Source organism: Leptosomus discolor, chromosome Z (assembly GCF_034619465.1).
Source record: "Leptosomus discolor isolate bLepDis1 chromosome Z, bLepDis1.hap2, whole genome shotgun sequence".
NCBI lineage: Eukaryota > Metazoa > Chordata > Aves > Leptosomiformes > Leptosomidae > Leptosomus > Leptosomus discolor.
The window spans coordinates 6132860-6152312 of NC_141419.1; the positions used below are offsets into that span (position 1 = coordinate 6132860).

At 43.1% G+C, this 19453-nt stretch overlaps 1 protein-coding gene across 1 annotated transcript in view; it reads right to left on the reverse strand.

Annotated features, from left to right (window-relative positions):
• CSMD2 (CUB and Sushi multiple domains 2) overlaps positions 1–19453 on the reverse strand; it is a 298000-nt gene that overhangs the window by 121502 nt on the left and 157045 nt on the right. The window contains exons 12-13 of the mRNA XM_086480279.1: positions 14612–14724; positions 6359–6541 (exon numbers count right to left, since the gene is read on the reverse strand). Of these exons, the coding sequence (XP_086336405.1) occupies positions 6359–6541; positions 14612–14724 (296 nt within the window). The remainder of the gene's footprint in view (positions 1–6358; positions 6542–14611; positions 14725–19453) is intronic.

Here is a 19453-nt window from a genome sequence, read left to right on the forward strand (position 1 = left end):
GACAGACACCAAGAGAAATTTCACAACTCAATTGACAAGTGGCATGCTGGAAGATGTGCAGCTTATTTGAGACAAGTCTCAAGGAGGAGCAGAAGGGACTGGTTGAGCAGCCCTCTTACGAAGTCACAGAAAGGGAAATGGAAAATTTTCATACAGGTTACATTAAAAAAATACCTGGGGAGTTCGTGGGGGTCAATTATAACCCAATTCATTGTCATTAAGAAGGTGCTTAAGCGCATTCCTGCCCAGCACAGCACTTAAGCATGTACGTCTACTTAAGCAAACATTTAAATCTCAGTGCTCTGATAAACTAGGGCTGCAATGCAGAACAAGGGCTTTGAGGGAAAGTGCCCTGCTTAAAATTAAGAAGGGAATGGTCTTACACGGCTGCAACCGTGAAACAAGGTTGTTAACAAAAGCTACAAATCCCACATGTATATAGAGATCATGGTAATCCTACCGTCATTTAATTTGCTTCCCTTACTGCCAGAGAAAGACTGGATCTCAGTGGCTCAGGGGAACAGGCTGAAGATAAGGAGCATTTTACCACCGATTTGCTGCTCTGACCTCAACTCAGAGCAAGGACAAGCAGAAGGTGGTAACGGCTCCTGAAGGACACACATTTGTTGCACAAACGCAGACACCATTTAAGCCCTGAAGCGGCCTCAGCCGGCAACCAGCCCATTCCTTGGCAGGCTTTCAGCGGCACGCACCCAGGGTGCGAGTGGCTGCTTTGCAGAGGTGAGAGCTGACGTGTTTGGCTAGGTTAAGGTTAGCTAACAGTTCCCTCTGTTAGCTACCAGTTCCCTCTGTTAGCTACCAGTTCCCTTTCCCAATTCGTCTGGCAGAGATAATGAGAGTGTCTCTTTGCCATTACATCAGGAAAATCTTATCAGCCCGCTTCATAAAAGCATCAATCAAAAACATAAGGCTCCCACAAGCAAAACAGCTTGGAAACAAAAATTAGTAGAATCCCTACACTTCTTCCAAAATCCACTACAAGCAACTGCATCTACAAGCAGATAAGCAAGTCCAACGTTAGCTAGGAAAAGAAAACCTATTCACAGCAGAAGGGAGAAGCATTTTGTGAGTTAACACAAACTGTTCCATCAGCACTGCAAAAGGTAAGAGGAATGAAGAATAAAAGAAATGATATGAAGAGCACACAAAAGATCAGGTTTCATCAGAACGAAATGAGAGCCTGTGCTACAAGTTCAAGAGTCTACAAAACTCCCTTATAATGAAAAAAGTAGCAATTTTCTGGACTGATTAAAGAATTATCGGACAATAAAGGATCATTCTGATCATCTTAACCACCTACCTCCTCCACACAGACTACAAAACAATTCCTGGTTCCTACAGATCTCCAGAAAGGATTATCCAATCTCAACTGATAAATGTTTAGCTATGGAGAACCCACCACTGCCTTCAGCAGACTGCTCCAAGGGTTGGCTGCTCTCTGTTAACAAGCTATCATTTTTAAAAAGGCAAACTATGCTTTTATCACTGATAACTTGAGACATACTTTCCTCCAAATTACTCTTCACAGGGAAGGCTGCACAGGTTGCTGTGAATAGTGAGCAGAAAAGAAGAAAAAAAAAAGAAAAAAAAAAAAAGAAAGAGAACGAAAATAACGACCAATTGACAATTTAATTTAGAGCTAAATGAAAACCTTGTCAAGTCACAGGAAATTACATGGTTCTGTTCAGCACATCACTGGGAAAACATCTATTGCATTTTGCATTTCCAGCTCCTAATCCCAAATGTTTGTACCAGACAGTGCACGCAGGTTATCCACTCAGCTCAAAACCAAAATTTGCAGTCTTTACAAAGAGGAGCTAAGATTATTCAGCAGGTATAATAGGCCAATATGGGATTAACAAAACAAAAAAGAAATAATTACCACTAAGGAGAAGAGAGATTTTATACTGCTATTAAGGAAAATCAGATGTTCAAGAGTGGAAAAATGCAGAAAATCATAATGCCTCTGAAGAGGATGACTGTGTTAGTGCCGTACACCTGCATGGGATGACGGGGGATCCTGGACTGCGCCGACCTCCTGCAGCAACAATCAACAACGTTGAGACAACTCTCAACAATGCAAAGGATCTCCTTGGTGCTCGCTTTGGTCTGAAAGGGCCAGTGCACCAGTCGCACCAAGACAGCGCGGATCTCCAGTGTTAATGGGCACAGCGCTGCTTCTTCCCAGCGTTCCCGCACGTCACAGCATCCGTGAGCAAATCGGTGAGGAGAAACGGGCTGTGGTTGAGGTTTCCAAGTGAGCAAGAAAGGAAGAAAGCATAACATCTGCTCCAAAGCCAGAGAAAAAAACACACAACTTAACATAATTTCAATTGGAGATGCTTTGGGAAATGCTACCTGCTCCATTCAGAGCAGTGTTATGCATGACTACTGCTCTAAGCAGGTCTGTAACACAAAGAGAGTTTATGATAACACAACAAAAGAGTCACTGAAAACTAATGAAGATCCTAAAGCAAGACCAAGACCCTGTGAAGATTATCAGATCAACAGATGCAAAGCATCTGGAGGAGTCCAGAAGTACTTTGAAATAGCACAGCTCAAATGACAGCCCCTCCATTTAAACACGCACACACGTGTGCGCGGATTTGGCCCCAGCCTCTGAGGAGCAGCAGTCAAGCAACACCCAACAAACACCCCTCAGCTCAGCGCAGAAACCTCTGCCCCCGGGTTTGCTTGATGCATTGCAATTAGAATGAACATACTGTTTTATTTCACTGTGTTTCATCTAACTTTAGAACACACGACGGGTCCAGAAAACTTGAAGTTGGCAAGTCTGAGACCAACAAACTAAACTTGTATCAGAAAACAAGCTGTTTTCAGATATGACTCTTGCAAAGCAACTGGCAGAGGATAGTTAAAGCAAGACAAAACCTGTCTTTATTCAGGCTGATGGTTACAAATGACATATATTGTCACAACAGTTTACGCCATAATTATCTATCACGTAAAATGACGGCACTGGTTGGCACAAGTCAACTTTTCAGCTAAAGGTGCAGCACTGAAAACCCCGGATTTGTAGGTCACAGGCCCTCAGGGGCAAGGCTGCAGGCAGAAGGAGGAGGAGGGAAGGGAAGGGAAGCTGCTGGAAAGGAATAGCAAGGAAACTTGTAAGACTTACTGAACTGCTGCAGAAACCCTCTGAGAGCACTGTCCCCCTGCAGAGGGATGTTAGCTCTTTCTTTCCTTGGCAAGGAAATAGAAATTTTGTGAAACAAATTTTGGTCACAGAAAACGTTTTGGAGCAGGGCCTTCCACTGCAATAGTTCACATAAAATCAGATAATGAGTTTTTCCCTACTATACATGAGTATGTTTAAACAGCAATTCCAACCACATACTTGAAAGTTCTGGCACTACCGAAACGCCCTGCTCCCCAACTACATCTATCCAGACTTTCATCATCATTCTCACCGCAGTAATGGAACAACCCACCGACTTCCCGTTACACCTGTAATTATGGGCTGGTTCCCCATTCATAAGCTTAATAATCTCCTCAGCCACAGGTAACGGTAGACTTCAGTTTGAATATTATATCCCTCATGAGTTCCTACCATCAGAGCACAAACTTCATTTAAGTAGCACAATGGTTTTCCTCAGCTAACACTTAGCGGCACGATGACTCCTAAACCCGTTCTGTTGTCAAGACTTCAAGAAAACTGAACATTGCTCTGTACGGAAGTGCTGGCACCGGTTATCCCGGGCTATGAGAACTGCCTTAGCCTTTGACAGATACCACAGTTCTGTACCTTTGAAAATGCAACTTTCAGAGTGAACAACAGGAACTATGAAGAGCTGCAGAAGAGGGAGGAGAGGTCTTCAGAACCCAGTCATCACCGATACCCAGATACCCACACTGCCAGAAGCAGACACCAAGCTCAGAGCACACAGACAGATGACTGTGCTGCCCTACCCAGCTACAGTACTTCAGGTTCCCAGGCTCCAGCGTAGTTGTTGCAGGTATCTCAGCTCACCAGAGATAATCTGAACACACACAGCAAGGCCAGGGAAACCTTGCTTAGTAAGGGGTTTGCAGGAGACACGCGCTAAGAAGGTCTTGTGAATTTTCTCAAGCGCCCTATGTCCTCACCCTTGACGGTTAAGGGATGCAATGACAACAAAGAGGATGAAGATGGAAGGTCTGTTATCATGAAGGCACAGACAGTCACGAATTAAGAACCCGTTGCAATAAGCAGATGCATTACTTAAATGGTTTGTGTTGCTTTGTCATCGAAGCCTCAGGAAATGAATTCTCCACAATAAATACTGTCTGCTCATAAATCATTTGCTCAGGACAGCAGGATGCACCATAGCACGCTGTTTAATCTCCATCTGCATTTGTCACGCATTTGTGGCCAGAATCAGCAGCACTGAACTGTTTGCATATTCCAACTAGCAGCACATCAATCAGGTTACTTTATTTTCCCACCTCATGCCCAATACATTTAATGGTCTCCCAACATTTACTGAGAGCTGTAACTAATCCCACCACAGATTTCATGCTAGGTTACACATTTTGTCACGTAACCTCTTCTGATTCATGCACACTAATATGATGCTGTCTAGAATAAAGGCAGGGGAGCAAAGGTGTAGAGAGGGCTATGGAATACTTTTTCCACTACCTACATGTTGCCTTGTTGATTCATAAACATCCAAAGCTACAGAGCCACAGGGAACAGAATACAGTGGAATTATTTAACTAAAGATTTATGCCTGTGCTATGCTTTGCATGGATTGCTGACTTGGGCTTGACTTGATGCCCCTGTTCAGTATCTACCTACAAAAAAATAATCCTACTTCAATGGAAAGTCTCCTTTCTATACTACTATGATCCAATCCTCTGGTCGTGGGCACAAACTACGAGTTCAGTCTCACTGCAAGCTATCAGTAAGAACCTCAACCAAACCATCAGCTGTTCAAATTCATCTGAACTTCTGGAAAACAAACAAAAAATCCCCACTTGTGATGCTAAGCACAGAAACAACATTTCTCACTTCAAAGATAACCAGGAAAACTCTGTTTTCCTCCATCAGCATCTTTAGCTGGTTGGCTCACAGAGAAAACCAAGTAGGACGGGAGCCATGGCATCTGGAAAAGGCAAAACTCACAAAGTAATTGCTTCCTTTCCCCAAACAGACATTCTGAAATTCACAGAGCTTAAATTAGTGTTTGAAAAGAAAGGCCCTTACTTGAAATCAGTTTCCCACATTCTCCCTCAAACTGACAGTGTAGGGATGCTAAAGCCCACTTCTCCTGAGGAACCCAGATTCAGCTCTGAAGCGACAAGGTTTTCTCCCCCACCTAGCTGTATAACCTCTTTGGTAGGGATCAACTCCTGCCACACTACAGATGAGCATTTTGTACTCGTGTATCTAACATCACCGTATCTATTCACTTGCATAGTGAACACACAATTATAAAAAATTAACATTTTTGTTTTCTCTCTATCCATTTTCCCTACACTTTTGTCCTCTGTCGGCCAACTGAATTTCCTCTCCTATTTTTTTCACCAAGTTTAGTCTTACTCCTCTACACCACAGTATCTGTTCAAAGGCTCAGACTTTAACATATCCAACTAAGTAGAGATGAGACAAAAAGAAGAGTTTGCTTGTCACCAACTGGGGAAAATATAGATACTTCTGTGAGTTTTGGTAATGTCCAAATACAACATTGTTTCTGAGTGAAGGTTCAGTCAATATAATAAAGCAAGTTGCCCAATGCATCTTCAAAGGACAGTGAGACCATTAAAACCCAATGGAGACGGTGCATGTAACTCCCATTTACACCTGAAAATTTTATCCTTAGTCACTACTGAGAGCATAATATCTATCCTACTTCTGCTGAGAACTCATGTAACAAATTAAAAACTGAGGTCCAGCAGCAGGGAGCCTGAATATTCTCAGATCATGAAGGAACATTAAATAGCCAAAAATGGAATCATGTTTTAAATTGCTATTTTTTCGTGTCTGTGTCCATGTCTCCTGTCTTGGACACCAAAGCCCTACTTTCTCTCCAGAAGGGATCTGAACCAGAACGCTGGGACAGCAGAGGGGTAGAGCAGAGAGCACACGGTCCCAGCGCAAGCCCAAATCTCCATTTGGATGCTGGTACCCACTGCACATCCCTTCTCTGCTGAGAGAAAGGCCAAACCAAACTCTCCCCATGGCTTCAGTTAGGTGAAGCTGCAGCTTTCTGCCATCTCTGCCACGACGAGAGCTTGCCCTGTCCCAGGTACCAAGCACAGAGCACAAACATACTGTTTACGTGACCACCTCACCACACAACGAAGATATTTTAGAGCCATCTCCTCACTGACTTACAAACACAAACTGGTTTCTGAGCAGACCACTGGCTACTCTTTTGGCAGGTAATTGTTTTCTGTCCCTTCAACTCAAAGGCAGGCTGGCACTCAAACTTCAAACTGTCCCCGTGGCGAAACGTGGATCCTTCTCTCCTGCCGTAGGCTGGGATCCCGGGATCACCGCAGCTCCCTTGGTCAATCTCTGAAAAAAAAGAAAACAGAAGTTGCATGGGGAAGGCTCTGATGCTGAGCTGGTGCAATACCTGCCATACATCTCCCTGCGTGCTCCCTGGCTGTGCTCCAGCAGAGACAATGCATCCCCAAGGGAGCACTGGTCCCCTCCGCACCGTCTCACCGGGAGGGGGGCAGCAGTGGTGCAGAATGCAGCCGAGATCTCTGTCATAACACACAACTCTTACCACTGTCACTGAAAGGCCCCCCTTAACCACCTCTCCTAAGTGCTTCCTCATCCTTCAGTTAATCACAACTAAACAAAAAATACAGCGATACCTAAGGAGATCCTAATCTGCATCTGCTTCAGGGACTTCTTTTGAAGCAGACAGACCACATCTCACTAAATGGGACCAGACCTTTGACTCCTTTGGCAAAGAGGACACAGTTGGGGTGTGTTTGCTGGATTGCCATGCCTGCTGTCTCTCCCTCCCTTCCTACCCACATTTCCATTTCTCCATGTGGTCCTGAAGCAGACAGCTGACACCTTATTGCATGGAAACACACAGTTAATCTCTTGCTGTGCGCGTATTTTGACTTCAAGTAAATCATGGACACAATTTTCTGTTATCTTCTGCTCCATACAATTTCATTTCAAAAGGGCCCCCTGCTCTGTATCACTATTACCTACAAAACTTCATTCCTTTACAGCCTCCTCAGTGTTCCCACATTATTTATCTGCTTCACATCCATCTCGTCTTCCACGTAATCTAGTTTTTATCCCCATCATCTATGATCAGCCTCGCTGTCTTTTTTCCCCATTTTCAATTTCTTACACCAAATTGGAAACTTCTTTTATGACATTTTCTTTACAGTGGAAAATCGCATAATCCAAGATTTGCATTACTCCATCTAATATTCCAATTTGGTTTGAATAACAACAAGCACCTCATTATTATTCTGACTTCAGGCAACTTAGATATATGTGTATTTTGAATAGAAGTCACAACAAGGCACCTAGCTTCTGCTACTGCTGTATGCATCTTGAACTAAAAAGTCACTGCCAGGTAATGAAGCATCCCAAAACCAATTTAACATAACTTAGTATTAAAGTTTTCATGAAACAGGTTTCTTTTTTTGCCTGTCAGTGAAAACAGTTTGCCAGGATTTACATATCTTCCTGCAGACTTTGAAAATCCAAATGTTTAAGATTTGTACTTGCCTATAAGGGGAAAAAAAAAAAAAAACTCTTCAGATACTAAAGTAGTACTGAACTGTACATTACTCTCCAAAGAAAAACCAGGAGGCAAACAGTGCAAATCACAAAGAGAAAATTCAGCTTTAAAACTAAAGAAATAGTAACAAGGTCAAAGGGTAGCACGCATATTTTAAATAGGTATTATTGTGTCCTGACAGAAACACGGGAAACTGATAACGCTTTCTGCCACAAGCCAACAGCCTTTAAAAACTAATTTTTGTTATTCCTTTCCTTCTCACACCTTGAAGTCTCAAAACACAGTCTTAGCACATAACACTGACGGCAAGCTGTCCTGCTGGCTGCCTTTCACCCAGCGTCTCCAGTTCCTGCTCCTGCCTCCACCGAAGCCTGAGGCGTTGGGTGCCCTGAGGAAGGAAATGTTGAACGTCCCAGTACTGCTCTGGTGGGTGATGTTCGGTCAGAATAGATGGAAGCTAACATACATCACTCCAGCCACCTCTTAAAACAACGAAGTGCTAAGTCATCTCCCAGCCCACCTTGTACGCGGCACGGCAGGGCCGCTGGGAGAAATGACAGCACTTCTCAGGCTGCTCCTCCATCTTCAGAGGCTCTTCCACCGAGAAGCAACCAAACTCTTTAACACACAGACAAGCAACACACTCCTGCCCACACCAGACTCCAGAGAGGGAGCCCTGTCCTCCTAAAGCCCATGGGAGTTTTGCTATTAGGTTCAGCAAGGCTGACATTCTGTCACCGACCTGAAGAGCTTCCCTCTGCACCTATCTGCGGCTCTGGAGGGACGGTGGCCACGGAAACTCCACCCCAGGGCTGCAGACAGACATGCTAAACAGCTCCAGCTACTGCAGAAGCCAACAGGAGCCACTGGTAATTCGGCACTTTCATTGCTTTTGTAGAATGAAGACATGCTCAGGCTACCAGATCCTCAGAAAAAAAATGCAGCCAAGCAAAGAAAAATAACTCCCTTTTGACCCGCTGCTGAGAAAGAATAAAGGTAACACAGATGCTCTCGAGGCACTGATTGAATGGTCTCCTCCCTCCCAGGGCTCCCCCCTCCCTCGTGTAGTCCTTTTCTGTCACACTGCGCGAACCCAGCTGCAACATCTCTACAGAAAGAGTGAAATCACGGGTTTAAGAATGGGAGAGAAACGAAGAATAAGAGCTCACATTTTCCACCATGCATGTGATCTCCTTGTCATCAGGAGGCAAATAAAGCTAGGACGTTGAATTACATTAGAGAGGTCAGAAAATGGAATTTCTGTCCTGAGAAAATCCCCTGGTTCCTACATTTCTTTTCATACATAGTAAAATTCATGAAATATTTAGCAGAGAAGAAACTCAAAAAATGAGTGATTCAGAAATATCAAAACATGTTACTTCAATAAGATCGAAACATTTCTCATGATGAATGTTTAAGTAAAATCACTTCCACATTAGAATAATAAAAGTCAAAACTAAACAAGAACATCTAAATCAAGTGTTTTGACATTATTTAAATGAAACAAGTTGAAATGAATCTTTCAAAACTTCTCCATCAAATATTGTATCATGCACATAAGATTTTGACAAAACAGCATTTTCTAACAGAAAATGTTTCACCAGAAATTTTTCATCAGCTATTTATGCTATTTGTCTTCGGGTGGTGGGTGGGGAAACTGGGTCCCTTTGCTCAGCACAGAGGAGGCAGCCTACACTTCCAGAGTGACTAATGAGAGCAAGAACCTCGCTGCTCCTTCACATAGCTGCACAGAAACACTGCAGGCACCCAAAATGTAGGCCACTCTTTTCCTGAGGTTCTGTGGGAACTTCTGCTCCTGCCTGACTCAGCTCTGGAGGAAAATGAAGATTTTGGAGCTGAAAGCAAGCACTGCACCAGCAAAACTCCAGTTTCTGGAAAAAAACATCCAAAAGATGTGGGATTTGTGAGCACTTAAGAGGCCATACCTAAAGACATCACACAAATGTTACCCCTAGCCAGAAAAGAACCTCAAGAAAATACTCAACCTCACACACATTATTTTGTACATACATCAACTTTGCTTAAACTAATGCAAGCTAGTAGTGCTACGTACGTGTCTGAAGGAACCAGGACCAGGGTGTTTCTATTGCCTACTTCTTTTTGTTGATTCCAACAATGAGGAAAAAAGGATCTAAAGAAGAAACACGATGAGGAGGAGGGGATAAACTAAGGAGGAAAGGCCCTTTATGCTTATCTTTGCCACATCCCTTCCATCTAAAACCACTGTTGCAGGTCAAATGCACAAACAGAATCTAGCAAGCTCATCAAAACCCTGTGGCATAACATCAAATCACTCCCGCTAAGGTTCACAAGGTTCACATGAGACTTAAATACAAGTAACATGACCCTGAGGGCAGTTCAGGTCAACACATCATAAGCTAAAAGCCTTCATGTCTGTTGTTTCAGCGGTATTTCAGCAGTAGTGTTTTATGACAGGAGTGAATACATTCAAAGGAAAAGCTGAGTAGGATAGATACAAACACAAAGTTTTCTGCCAGACTTCCACCATCAACAGTACTGGGGGGTTAGGTAATGATAGAACTGAAGAAAACCAAAACCAAAAAACCCAACAACAAACCCACATAACCAATGAAAACTACCTGCACGTTACCTGGGCTTCTCAGTGAGACCCAAGAGCATTTCATTAGACCAAATCAGACCTGCTCCACACCAGGGAGCCCCACCTCAGCTTCAAAAAGCTACCTCTGAAGAGCCGCCACATCAGAACTAGTTTCCGATAGGTGTATTTTTTCCACAAGTCTCCTAGGATCAGGCAGCTTCAGACATATATTCTCTATCTGACATATAAACATGTGTATGAATTCCTTTACATGCAGCTTGCATGTAGGCATCCATACAGAGAGCTCTGTATTTACATACAACATATACAAAAAGAGATGTGGGAACCCAGCAAGTTCATCAGACCAAACACCTTGGGCAGCACTGATTTCATTAAACCCAGTAAAGTCAGTAGAGGAAATCTTCAGGCTCCAGCTTTGCAGAGCTCCTAAGCCTCTTAGCACCATGGGGCTAAATTTCAGCTCTGAAGCTAAGCTCTCCAGAGCCAAACACTTAGTCAGCATTTCAACAACAATAAATATTGTTTAATCATTCCCTGTGCACAGCACGCTGGTAGTTGAGAACACAGACCTTAGTCAGCTCTACCCAAACTAACCCAATTCCAACAGAAATCCAAACTCGATTAGAGTGTGTGTGTCTATAAACCTAGTTTTAATTTTAAATTTTTAATTTATATTAAAAATACAGAAATATAAATATAAGACTAAATTAAAATGCTTTATTTTTTCATATTTTAATATTTCCATCTCTTACCCCAGAATTTTATACTATTGATTTACTTTTACCCTAATTGCTTGTAATAATCTCATCAGTGACAGAAACATGTTTTTCCCCACACCTCTCCAGTGAGGCACAGCATGCATCTTCAGCCCACTGGTGGGGAACATGACTGCGGAAGGATTACGGATGAGATTATGGGAGTCTCAATCCTCTTCAACAAACCCTAAATTTGTCAAGAATTTTTGAAAAAGTTACCTAAAGGAATTACTTATTCCCAACTATTACAAGGGGTTGACCTTGAACCTTCAAAGAACCATTTTGACGGCTGTGGAAGGTGTCACCACTAAGTGGGAGGTATTCTCAGAACAAGTCATCTGAGATTAAAGGAAAGAAGGGAGAAGATAAGACTCAGGACCCCAAGAAGGCAGTAAGCCCTCTCACAAGCCAAGCACTAAATTGCAGTATCAATCAACGAGCTACAGTTGTGAGAAAGAAAAGACTTCACCAGCAAAGTGGAGCTTAATACCAATTTCTTCTGACAAGCACTGGATGTCCTAAAACATTATTCACTATTATGAGAGCTATCTCTTTAAAAGGATAAAAGTGGCTGCAGTTGAGACATTGGAGATTTAGAAGTAATCTTCATGAACATTAATGAGCCAGATCCTCAGCTGGTAAAGACTGACACAGCTTAATTGAAAATCAATGCTGTCACACTGATTTACACCCGCTGAGCGTGTGTTCCAAACGCATCCAATCTTGCAGTGCAGCTTTAAAAAAACCTGAATCCAGATACCTCATGTTTTATATACTCCTCCTGCTGCAAATACCCTTTCTCTTCACTCACAAGTGAAGCAAAGGACCTGGTTGGCTCCCCCTTCTCTGGAACCCTACATTAAAAATTTGATGGCATATTGCCCTCCTCAGCATGTTCCTTCTAGCAGGTCCTGGAATCTGTGCATCAGTAAATCTCTTAGGCGTTACTGTTTCAGCACTAGCAACAGGCTTTATGATTGCATTACACTCAAAATGTACACTAAACCTTACACGGTTTAGGATAGATGGCTATTTAGACATACTCTATAAGCAACACTCTGCCCTTCTATTAGGCAGATTTTTGGTCTTGACTTTATATAGCTCCATTAGCTGTAATTTTCCTCTCGCAATTAGGAGGAAGCGTGGCCATAAAACTGATACTGAAACTTTTTAGTAAGTTGCATATAATTTTATAATGTATTTGGCAAGTGCTAATTGCCTCTTGCTTAAAACATCTCTTGCTTTGTAACTCAAAGCATTTGCAAAAAAAAAAAAAAAAAAAGAAAGTTTTATGGACCAGGCTGATTGGTGGTTAGCTTAACCTCAGGATGGCGCCAGCACGGACCTTAGGCACAGAGCCTATTTCTTTGTTCATGAACAAATCCCATTTTGAAAGGTCAGTAAACTGCTGTACAAAAACGGCAAAGATGACCAGAAAAAGAGAAAAGATTTGAATGACCGGCAAAGAGCAGCCTCTGCTTCTAATACCTGCAAAGGACAGACACTCCCCAGAGAAGGGTCCCTCCTTGAAGGCTCATCAGGGGACAGCAGAGCCAGAACACTCCCTTTTCCCTTCTTCCCTAGGAGGTGATGGACAGCAAAACAGGCAGCAGGTAAAGCTGATGAGTAGGGAAGGAAGACGCACATTTGACAGTGGAACTCCATATAACACAACTCCAAAGCATGAATGATAATGGTGATCCCCAAACTGACTGGTGAGGTCACAGGGAGCAAGAGCAGCTCAGCCTCGGTATAGACCAAGCTACCAATAACAACGAAGCAAGTCAGAGGAGGAAAAAGTCAAGCTCCTTATAGATCCAGAGTTCACAGAAAATGAACACCCGTATAAGGAAGTCCCTATATCATGTGCTTTGCCACTTCATGTGCTATGCTATAGGGTAAACACAGGATGTATCAAGAGGCTGAATGAATATGTCCCCAGCGACCTTTGGATGAGACTATCAAGCCAGAGAGAGGATCTCAAAGCAGAGCTAGAAAGTGCTTTTGCCCATCGCAGCTGGCAGGCAGGGGTGCAGCAGCACACTCTGCCAGGCTGCCAAGAATCAACTGCAGACAAACGTGCCAGGAGACAGACATGAGAGCTCCTGCAGAGAGCAAACCTTCAGGCTGGGACAGTCACAACCAGTAAGACTGAAATAGGACCATTAAGGTGCTCCCCCAGACAATCAAGCTGGATTTGCCTTTTCCTTCTTTCAGTTGCATTATCCCTTATCCTTGTCTCTCTGACTTTTCTGCTGACCTGGTCCTGCAATCTTGTAAATACTCCACCATCATGACCCAACCCCCTTTCAAGGTACTGCTCAGCCTCCCTGGACATGCTGGCATTTAGTCCAACTGGCTTTTCTTCTGGGTCAGGTCCCTTCAGGCTCCCAACCGCCGTTAATTTAGCATCGATCACCAGCACTACTATGGGCAGATCCTGGCCTGAACACAGTATGACTCTTCCCTGAAACATGCTAAGTCCCAGAGAACACTTTTAAGAATGAATGAATGCTAAACGTGCATTTAGGTCCCTTGAAAGAAACAGATTTAAATGCTACTGCTGATGTCAGTGGAAATTGCTGGTACTCACACGTTCCAGGATCAGCCCCCATGTCTAGATGATTTGTGTGCCTACTTTTAGGCATTCAGAGCCAAAAGAGTAAGCCATCCCTGAGCAGGACATAAAAATACTGAAAGGCATTCAAGTGCTTTGGAAAGAGATCCAAGATGACACCACCACCCAAAAGAAGCTGACATCTACGCAGAAGCGTTCCTGTGTGCCCGTGCTGGCAGCTGCATCACAGAAACGAGCTCCCCCGGCAGGGGCGAGGCTATCGGATGGAGGACGGAGAGCATGTTCTCCAGAGCAGTGCTTGCAGACTGCTAAGGACCCTAGGTGCTCGCACCAAATGTGGAGACACAAAATGGAGGTTTCTGGAAAAAGCTCAAACGAACTCAATCCAAGAATCTAAGAAAAGCTCCAGCTAGAATCACCAGTCACATGAGTCAGAAGGAATACTTTCCCATTAACTTTGCAAATACCTACAACAACAGTAAACACAGAGGCTTACGACAGACTTCAGCATTCAGACCCTAATGAATTTCATGAGTTTCTTTTGAAAAACCCCAGCATTAACTTTTATTTCATTTATCATACTCCAGACTAGTCAAAGCTTAAAGTAGTTGATACACTGATCTACTGGAACCATTGACTGCTTGACCTCATTTTCTTCCACAGAGTCTGTTGCCATCAGCTGAAATCCACCAACTCTTTTTCCAACAAAGCAGGTGAAATGGCCACAAAACATTACTCACCCAGCCTGCTTTCATGGAAAAGAAATCATGAAAACTGTTCTTATTGAAGCAAAGCTTCAGTTTTAAGAAAAAGTCTGTAGAGCTTCAATACACTTAGAGAAGCTTCTTTCTCTCTTTTCTTCCAAACAACTGTACCCATCTCGTCCCTGATCCTTTTAAAACAGATAAACTTTGAGAGACACCTGGATTACCTTCATACGTTGCTTTGAATCCCAGCAAGTTGCTGACACTGTCTGTCTGGAAGAGGAGCCACATCTGGTGGTGTGTGCTAACGATGAGATCAGGGACTGTGGTGCCTGTCAAGCTGCAAAAATAAGTAAGAACAAGTTAACAGCCTGTATGCCTCCCCAAACTTATTTCCCCACCAAAATAAAGGCCACATATACCTCTTGTGGGAGCAGAAAATAACAAGAGTAATGCCACACAATTAAGAATAACCCCAAAACAGAACACTGTCCCAAACCCTTGTAGATTTTCAAGACTGATGAGCCTCTCGGTATTGTTTCTGCATACTACCTAAACAGGGAGTCTTCTGCCATAGTTGAGGGCCTGCAAGTTATTATCATCATCACTATAATAATTACAATTTAGTACCATTATTACAATGCATTATCCAGCATCAATAATAATAATTTCCTTTCTCACTGAAGCAAAACATAAGCAAACAAATAAAATTCCCACAACCCGTACGGGTGACTGAGTCCTCTTAACTGCCTTTAGAGTACTTTCTGGAATTATAAAAATTTACTTTCAACATGTTCTCTGCTACGTTTCTATCCTGACAGAGAAGTTCCACATGGATCTCAAAAAAACCCCTGGAAAAACAAGGCACGAGCCTCAGACGTGGTGAATGCCCTGTGAGCCCTTGAAAAGTGCGACTAATCCAGGCAGTACGGGATGAACAGGACACTGTATACTCTTCAAGGATACTCCTAGGAGAGCTGAAGAGATTTAGAAAAATGTCACTGATATATCCGTATTAATGAGCCGTGCGCGGCTCATCCAGCCTTTGGGATTAATCACCTTGTTGTGGTTCAACACAGCTTTAGAGCTTTATCCCCCACCCACACAGGCACCAGTGTAGGCACTCACACATGCACAAATGCCCGCTTCGAGCACAGCTCCTTCCTTTCCCTCTGCTTCTGAAAACAGAGTAACAGTGCGTGGGAAGGGATCATTACTACAGGAGTATGAATGTTATGTTGCCTGTCTTAGTGGCAGTGTTTAATGTTGTTATTATACTATTTCTGCTAAGGTATTATCTGTGATAAATTTATAAATTACCTTAAGTGCAGCTACTGCAAGAGGATAGGTGGTTATTTTCTGTAGTGTTTGCTTAAATCTAAATACATACATATGTATAGATACGGCTTCTGCCTGGCACCATTCTCAAGTACAATCGCAGCACCTGAAAGACTTCTTGATAAAACTGATCCCCAAGCCCTCAAGGCGGAATTATTGCAAACCGATACTGCAAGGGAACAAACCCAGCAGCTGTGTGTTGATAGCATCCTGTGAATAAATGTAACTCGCAACCCCCAGGCATAATTGTTGCAATTCCCAGTTTCCTGGGCAATCGCAGACAGTACGGCTGATCGGCCAATTACTGTTCAAAGTGAAGCCAAATGACTGCTTGAAGGGTTGTGCTCTTACTCTACTTGCTCGACGTTCTTAAAACTGGCTACCTGCCGTGTGCCAGATTCTTTCCAACAGCTGTACGTGGGAGCAGCCCTGCCTTACACACAGCTCTCCTCCTCAGCCCAGAGATGCTCACCAGTCACATACGCACCAGGGACTACTGTGACACCTGAAATCAGTCACCGCTCAAGCTCTGGCCATGGAATCTGGAGTGTGTTCTTCCCTGAAGTCACATTCATGTCTCCCAAGCCCATCGAAGCTCTCCCAGTTCTGCCCCCACCTTTGCTCTGTTATTGCTTTGACCTGCATCAGAAATTTTATTGATCCCAGAGTGCTGGTAAATTAAGAAGTAATCCTGTTTTAATGACTGTTTTGCACCCAGAGAGTTTGATGGAGAGCACAGAAGAAGTGCTATTGTTGATTCTTCTCAAGTTATTTAAGCAGCAGACAGGAAGGAATGAGGAACATACCAAGAGAAAAACCTTCAGAACAAGGCGCTTCAAAGGTTTTTGCATGCTTTCCTATTCCACTTTAACAAGCTGAATGATTGATTTGGGTGCTTGTTACTTTAGGGAATAAAATCCTCTCTGCAAGTCAGAAAGCTCAGCCTAACAATCTGTTATGTTCTTCGAGATGCATTTTACAGGGATGAGAGTGAGACTGGAAACAAATGGTCCTTCATATCTCCGCTTGGGATAACTGCCATGAAAGTTGATTCAAATGTATTTCTTGATTTGAAAGGCTGAAGACTGATTTCCTCTTGAATAGCCAAGAATAAATGAAGAGCAGTAAGAACTCTGGAACTCCTGTCTTTGACAGGGTGAGGTTTCTGCATGTTGATTCCTCCAAAAAAACTACAGCTTGTATCCAATGGATATACCAAATACATGAATCCAGCCGACAGTAGGTAAGAGGGCAGCAAATGCTGAGAAGCCATCCACGGACTTTCAACCACATTCATTACAAACGGAGTATTTCTGTGGTTTGCACACCTCTCACATTTCATTAGTCTTCAACTTAACCTCCCAGATTAAAAAAAACCTAAAAACATTTCCCTGTTAGGATTAGATTTAGCAATTTACTGGAAAGTTCTCCTGCACCAGGAAAAGATACCAGATGTCACACCTTGTGCAGGCAGCCTCAGATATTCCAAATTTGCATTAGCAAGGTGTTGAGCAGCTAATACAGAGTGAGAAAATGCAGAATGATTAAAATCAAATCTAGGAAAATCTTCACGGGCTTTAGGCAAACAAAAAGGAATGGAAGGAGAAATCATTTCAGCAAGTTATTACAAACTACTCCCCTGGCAGTAATTTGCACATTTTGACCAATCAGCTGTGAAATGTTCTGTGACACTTTAATTACAAACGCTTTTGAAATAATCAGACTCTACATTTATATACATTGCAGGTTAGAGTTCCTGACCCAAGTATCACCGGTGTTCATGTCCTGAAAAGAAATGTATAGAAAAACGAACCTCAGAGAAACAGTCTTTGGAAAGACAAGAAAACATTAAGCTAAGTGAAAATGGAGTAGGAGGCTGACTCATGTGGAAAAACAAGCGAGGAGGAGGAATTAAAAAACACAATATAAAATACTCTTTAACAGTTGGAAAGAGTACAACAGCTTTGCTAGAGTAGATTTGGAGAGTTGTTTGCTCTTACACATTTTTGATTAGCTAGAAGAGAAGGGAGTCTTTCAAGTTAGGACGCTGAAGCCAGATGCTGGCAGCCCTGGTTCCAACACCCCGTTCATCACTTCAAGCATTCCTTCCAAAAGTCACGGTGACTTTTCCCTGCTTCTGCTCCAGTACGTGGCCTTGCAAGTGCCCTCAAGACATTTGAGACTTTGATAAACACCACTGACTTGGATCTTCACTCACAAGAGGCAAACGATACCCCAACACGGCAAGAAGCCAGCTGTTTGAAGTGACCAGGACCTGAACACGGTCATGGGGCACGACTGAGCTCTGGAATAGGGAGCAAAGTGCCTGTAGGCGCTCGAAGCTGACCTGAAGTCTGGAAGCCCAGGCAAGCAGCACACCTTTGCATCAGCACAGTGCTGCTCACAATTTGCTCTGCTTTTAGACTCTCCCCACTGTTTGCGCACACTGTGGCGTGGCTGTACCAGGTAACTCTGTGCCTGTAGTACTGAACTGTGCTGCTCAGAACAGACATACCGAGAGCAAGGCAGATTTCCTGAAGAACTCAAATGTATAGCACCCTGAGGTCTCCAAATGTTTTAAAATTTGGATTTCCATAAAGCTACACAGTATTTACTTTAATGGTTCAGAGAAGCTCTAGCAGAATTGTTTCTTCAGTAAAGTGGATTTGAATGATAGGCAATTGTCACAATCCCATTTGTATGACACACACTGGTTTCTCACTGACCCTTCAGAACAGGAACAGAGACACTTTACCAGAGGAAGGGGAAACCATTAACGTCATCAGGTTAATGAGAAAAAACAGCCTTCTGAAAGATGATCAAGGCTCATTCTTTTTCAACTGCGGCATTTTCTAGAGGCTACTGTAGAAGCTCCTGACTTACCCCTACGCTACACAGGTATCCACTTCCACTACAACCACCTCCTTAGCGTGGTGCAGACTCTGAGTGGAGCACACCTTGTAGATAAAACTAAAACTTGGAGACATGAAAGCTTAAAGGGAGAAAAACTTCTCTGTGGTGTGCAGACTTGTCACCCTCCATCAAAACTCTGAGGTGCCAGCACATGCTTTCCTCGGAGCAGCCAAGAGCTTTCACCAACCTCAAAACTGCCTATGAAATAGCAGACACCAGAAATTGATGGTTACGTGCTGTAGAACACATGGGGTCCGGGAAACCCTTGCCTTCAGTCTACTGACCCACATGTTCCTTTCTATCATTCTGATTAACATGCTCCTTCCAACTGAAATTAAAACAGTCTCCCGTTATTAAGCACTAAGATGGCAAAAGCCAATACAGAGCCTATTTCTCTTTTATTCCCTATTAGCTGCACTATAACATAAAGCACTTGGTCTTCCAATCTTCTAAAACCAATAGACTGACAACACAGCAATTCTTTATCCTAAAACCTAGCAGCATCAGAGATTTCACCTCTTCCTTCAGCAGAGCTGGACTGGCCCTGTACCAGGCCAATGTCCTTTCTTTATAATTACAATTCGGGGAAAAAAAACCAAAACAGAACAAAAAGCAACCCCAAACAACCAAAACCCCCCAAAACACATATTTAGACAGGAAACACTGATATAGGAAGGCATGGAAGGAAAGTAGGACTATTTCTAGTGTTTGCTCTACTGAAGAAACCTTCATAGAACATTACATCTGCAAACTAAGGATATAAATTGAGGGGGACCAATTCTCAGCATTGAAGAAGCACATGTCATTGTTTACACAAC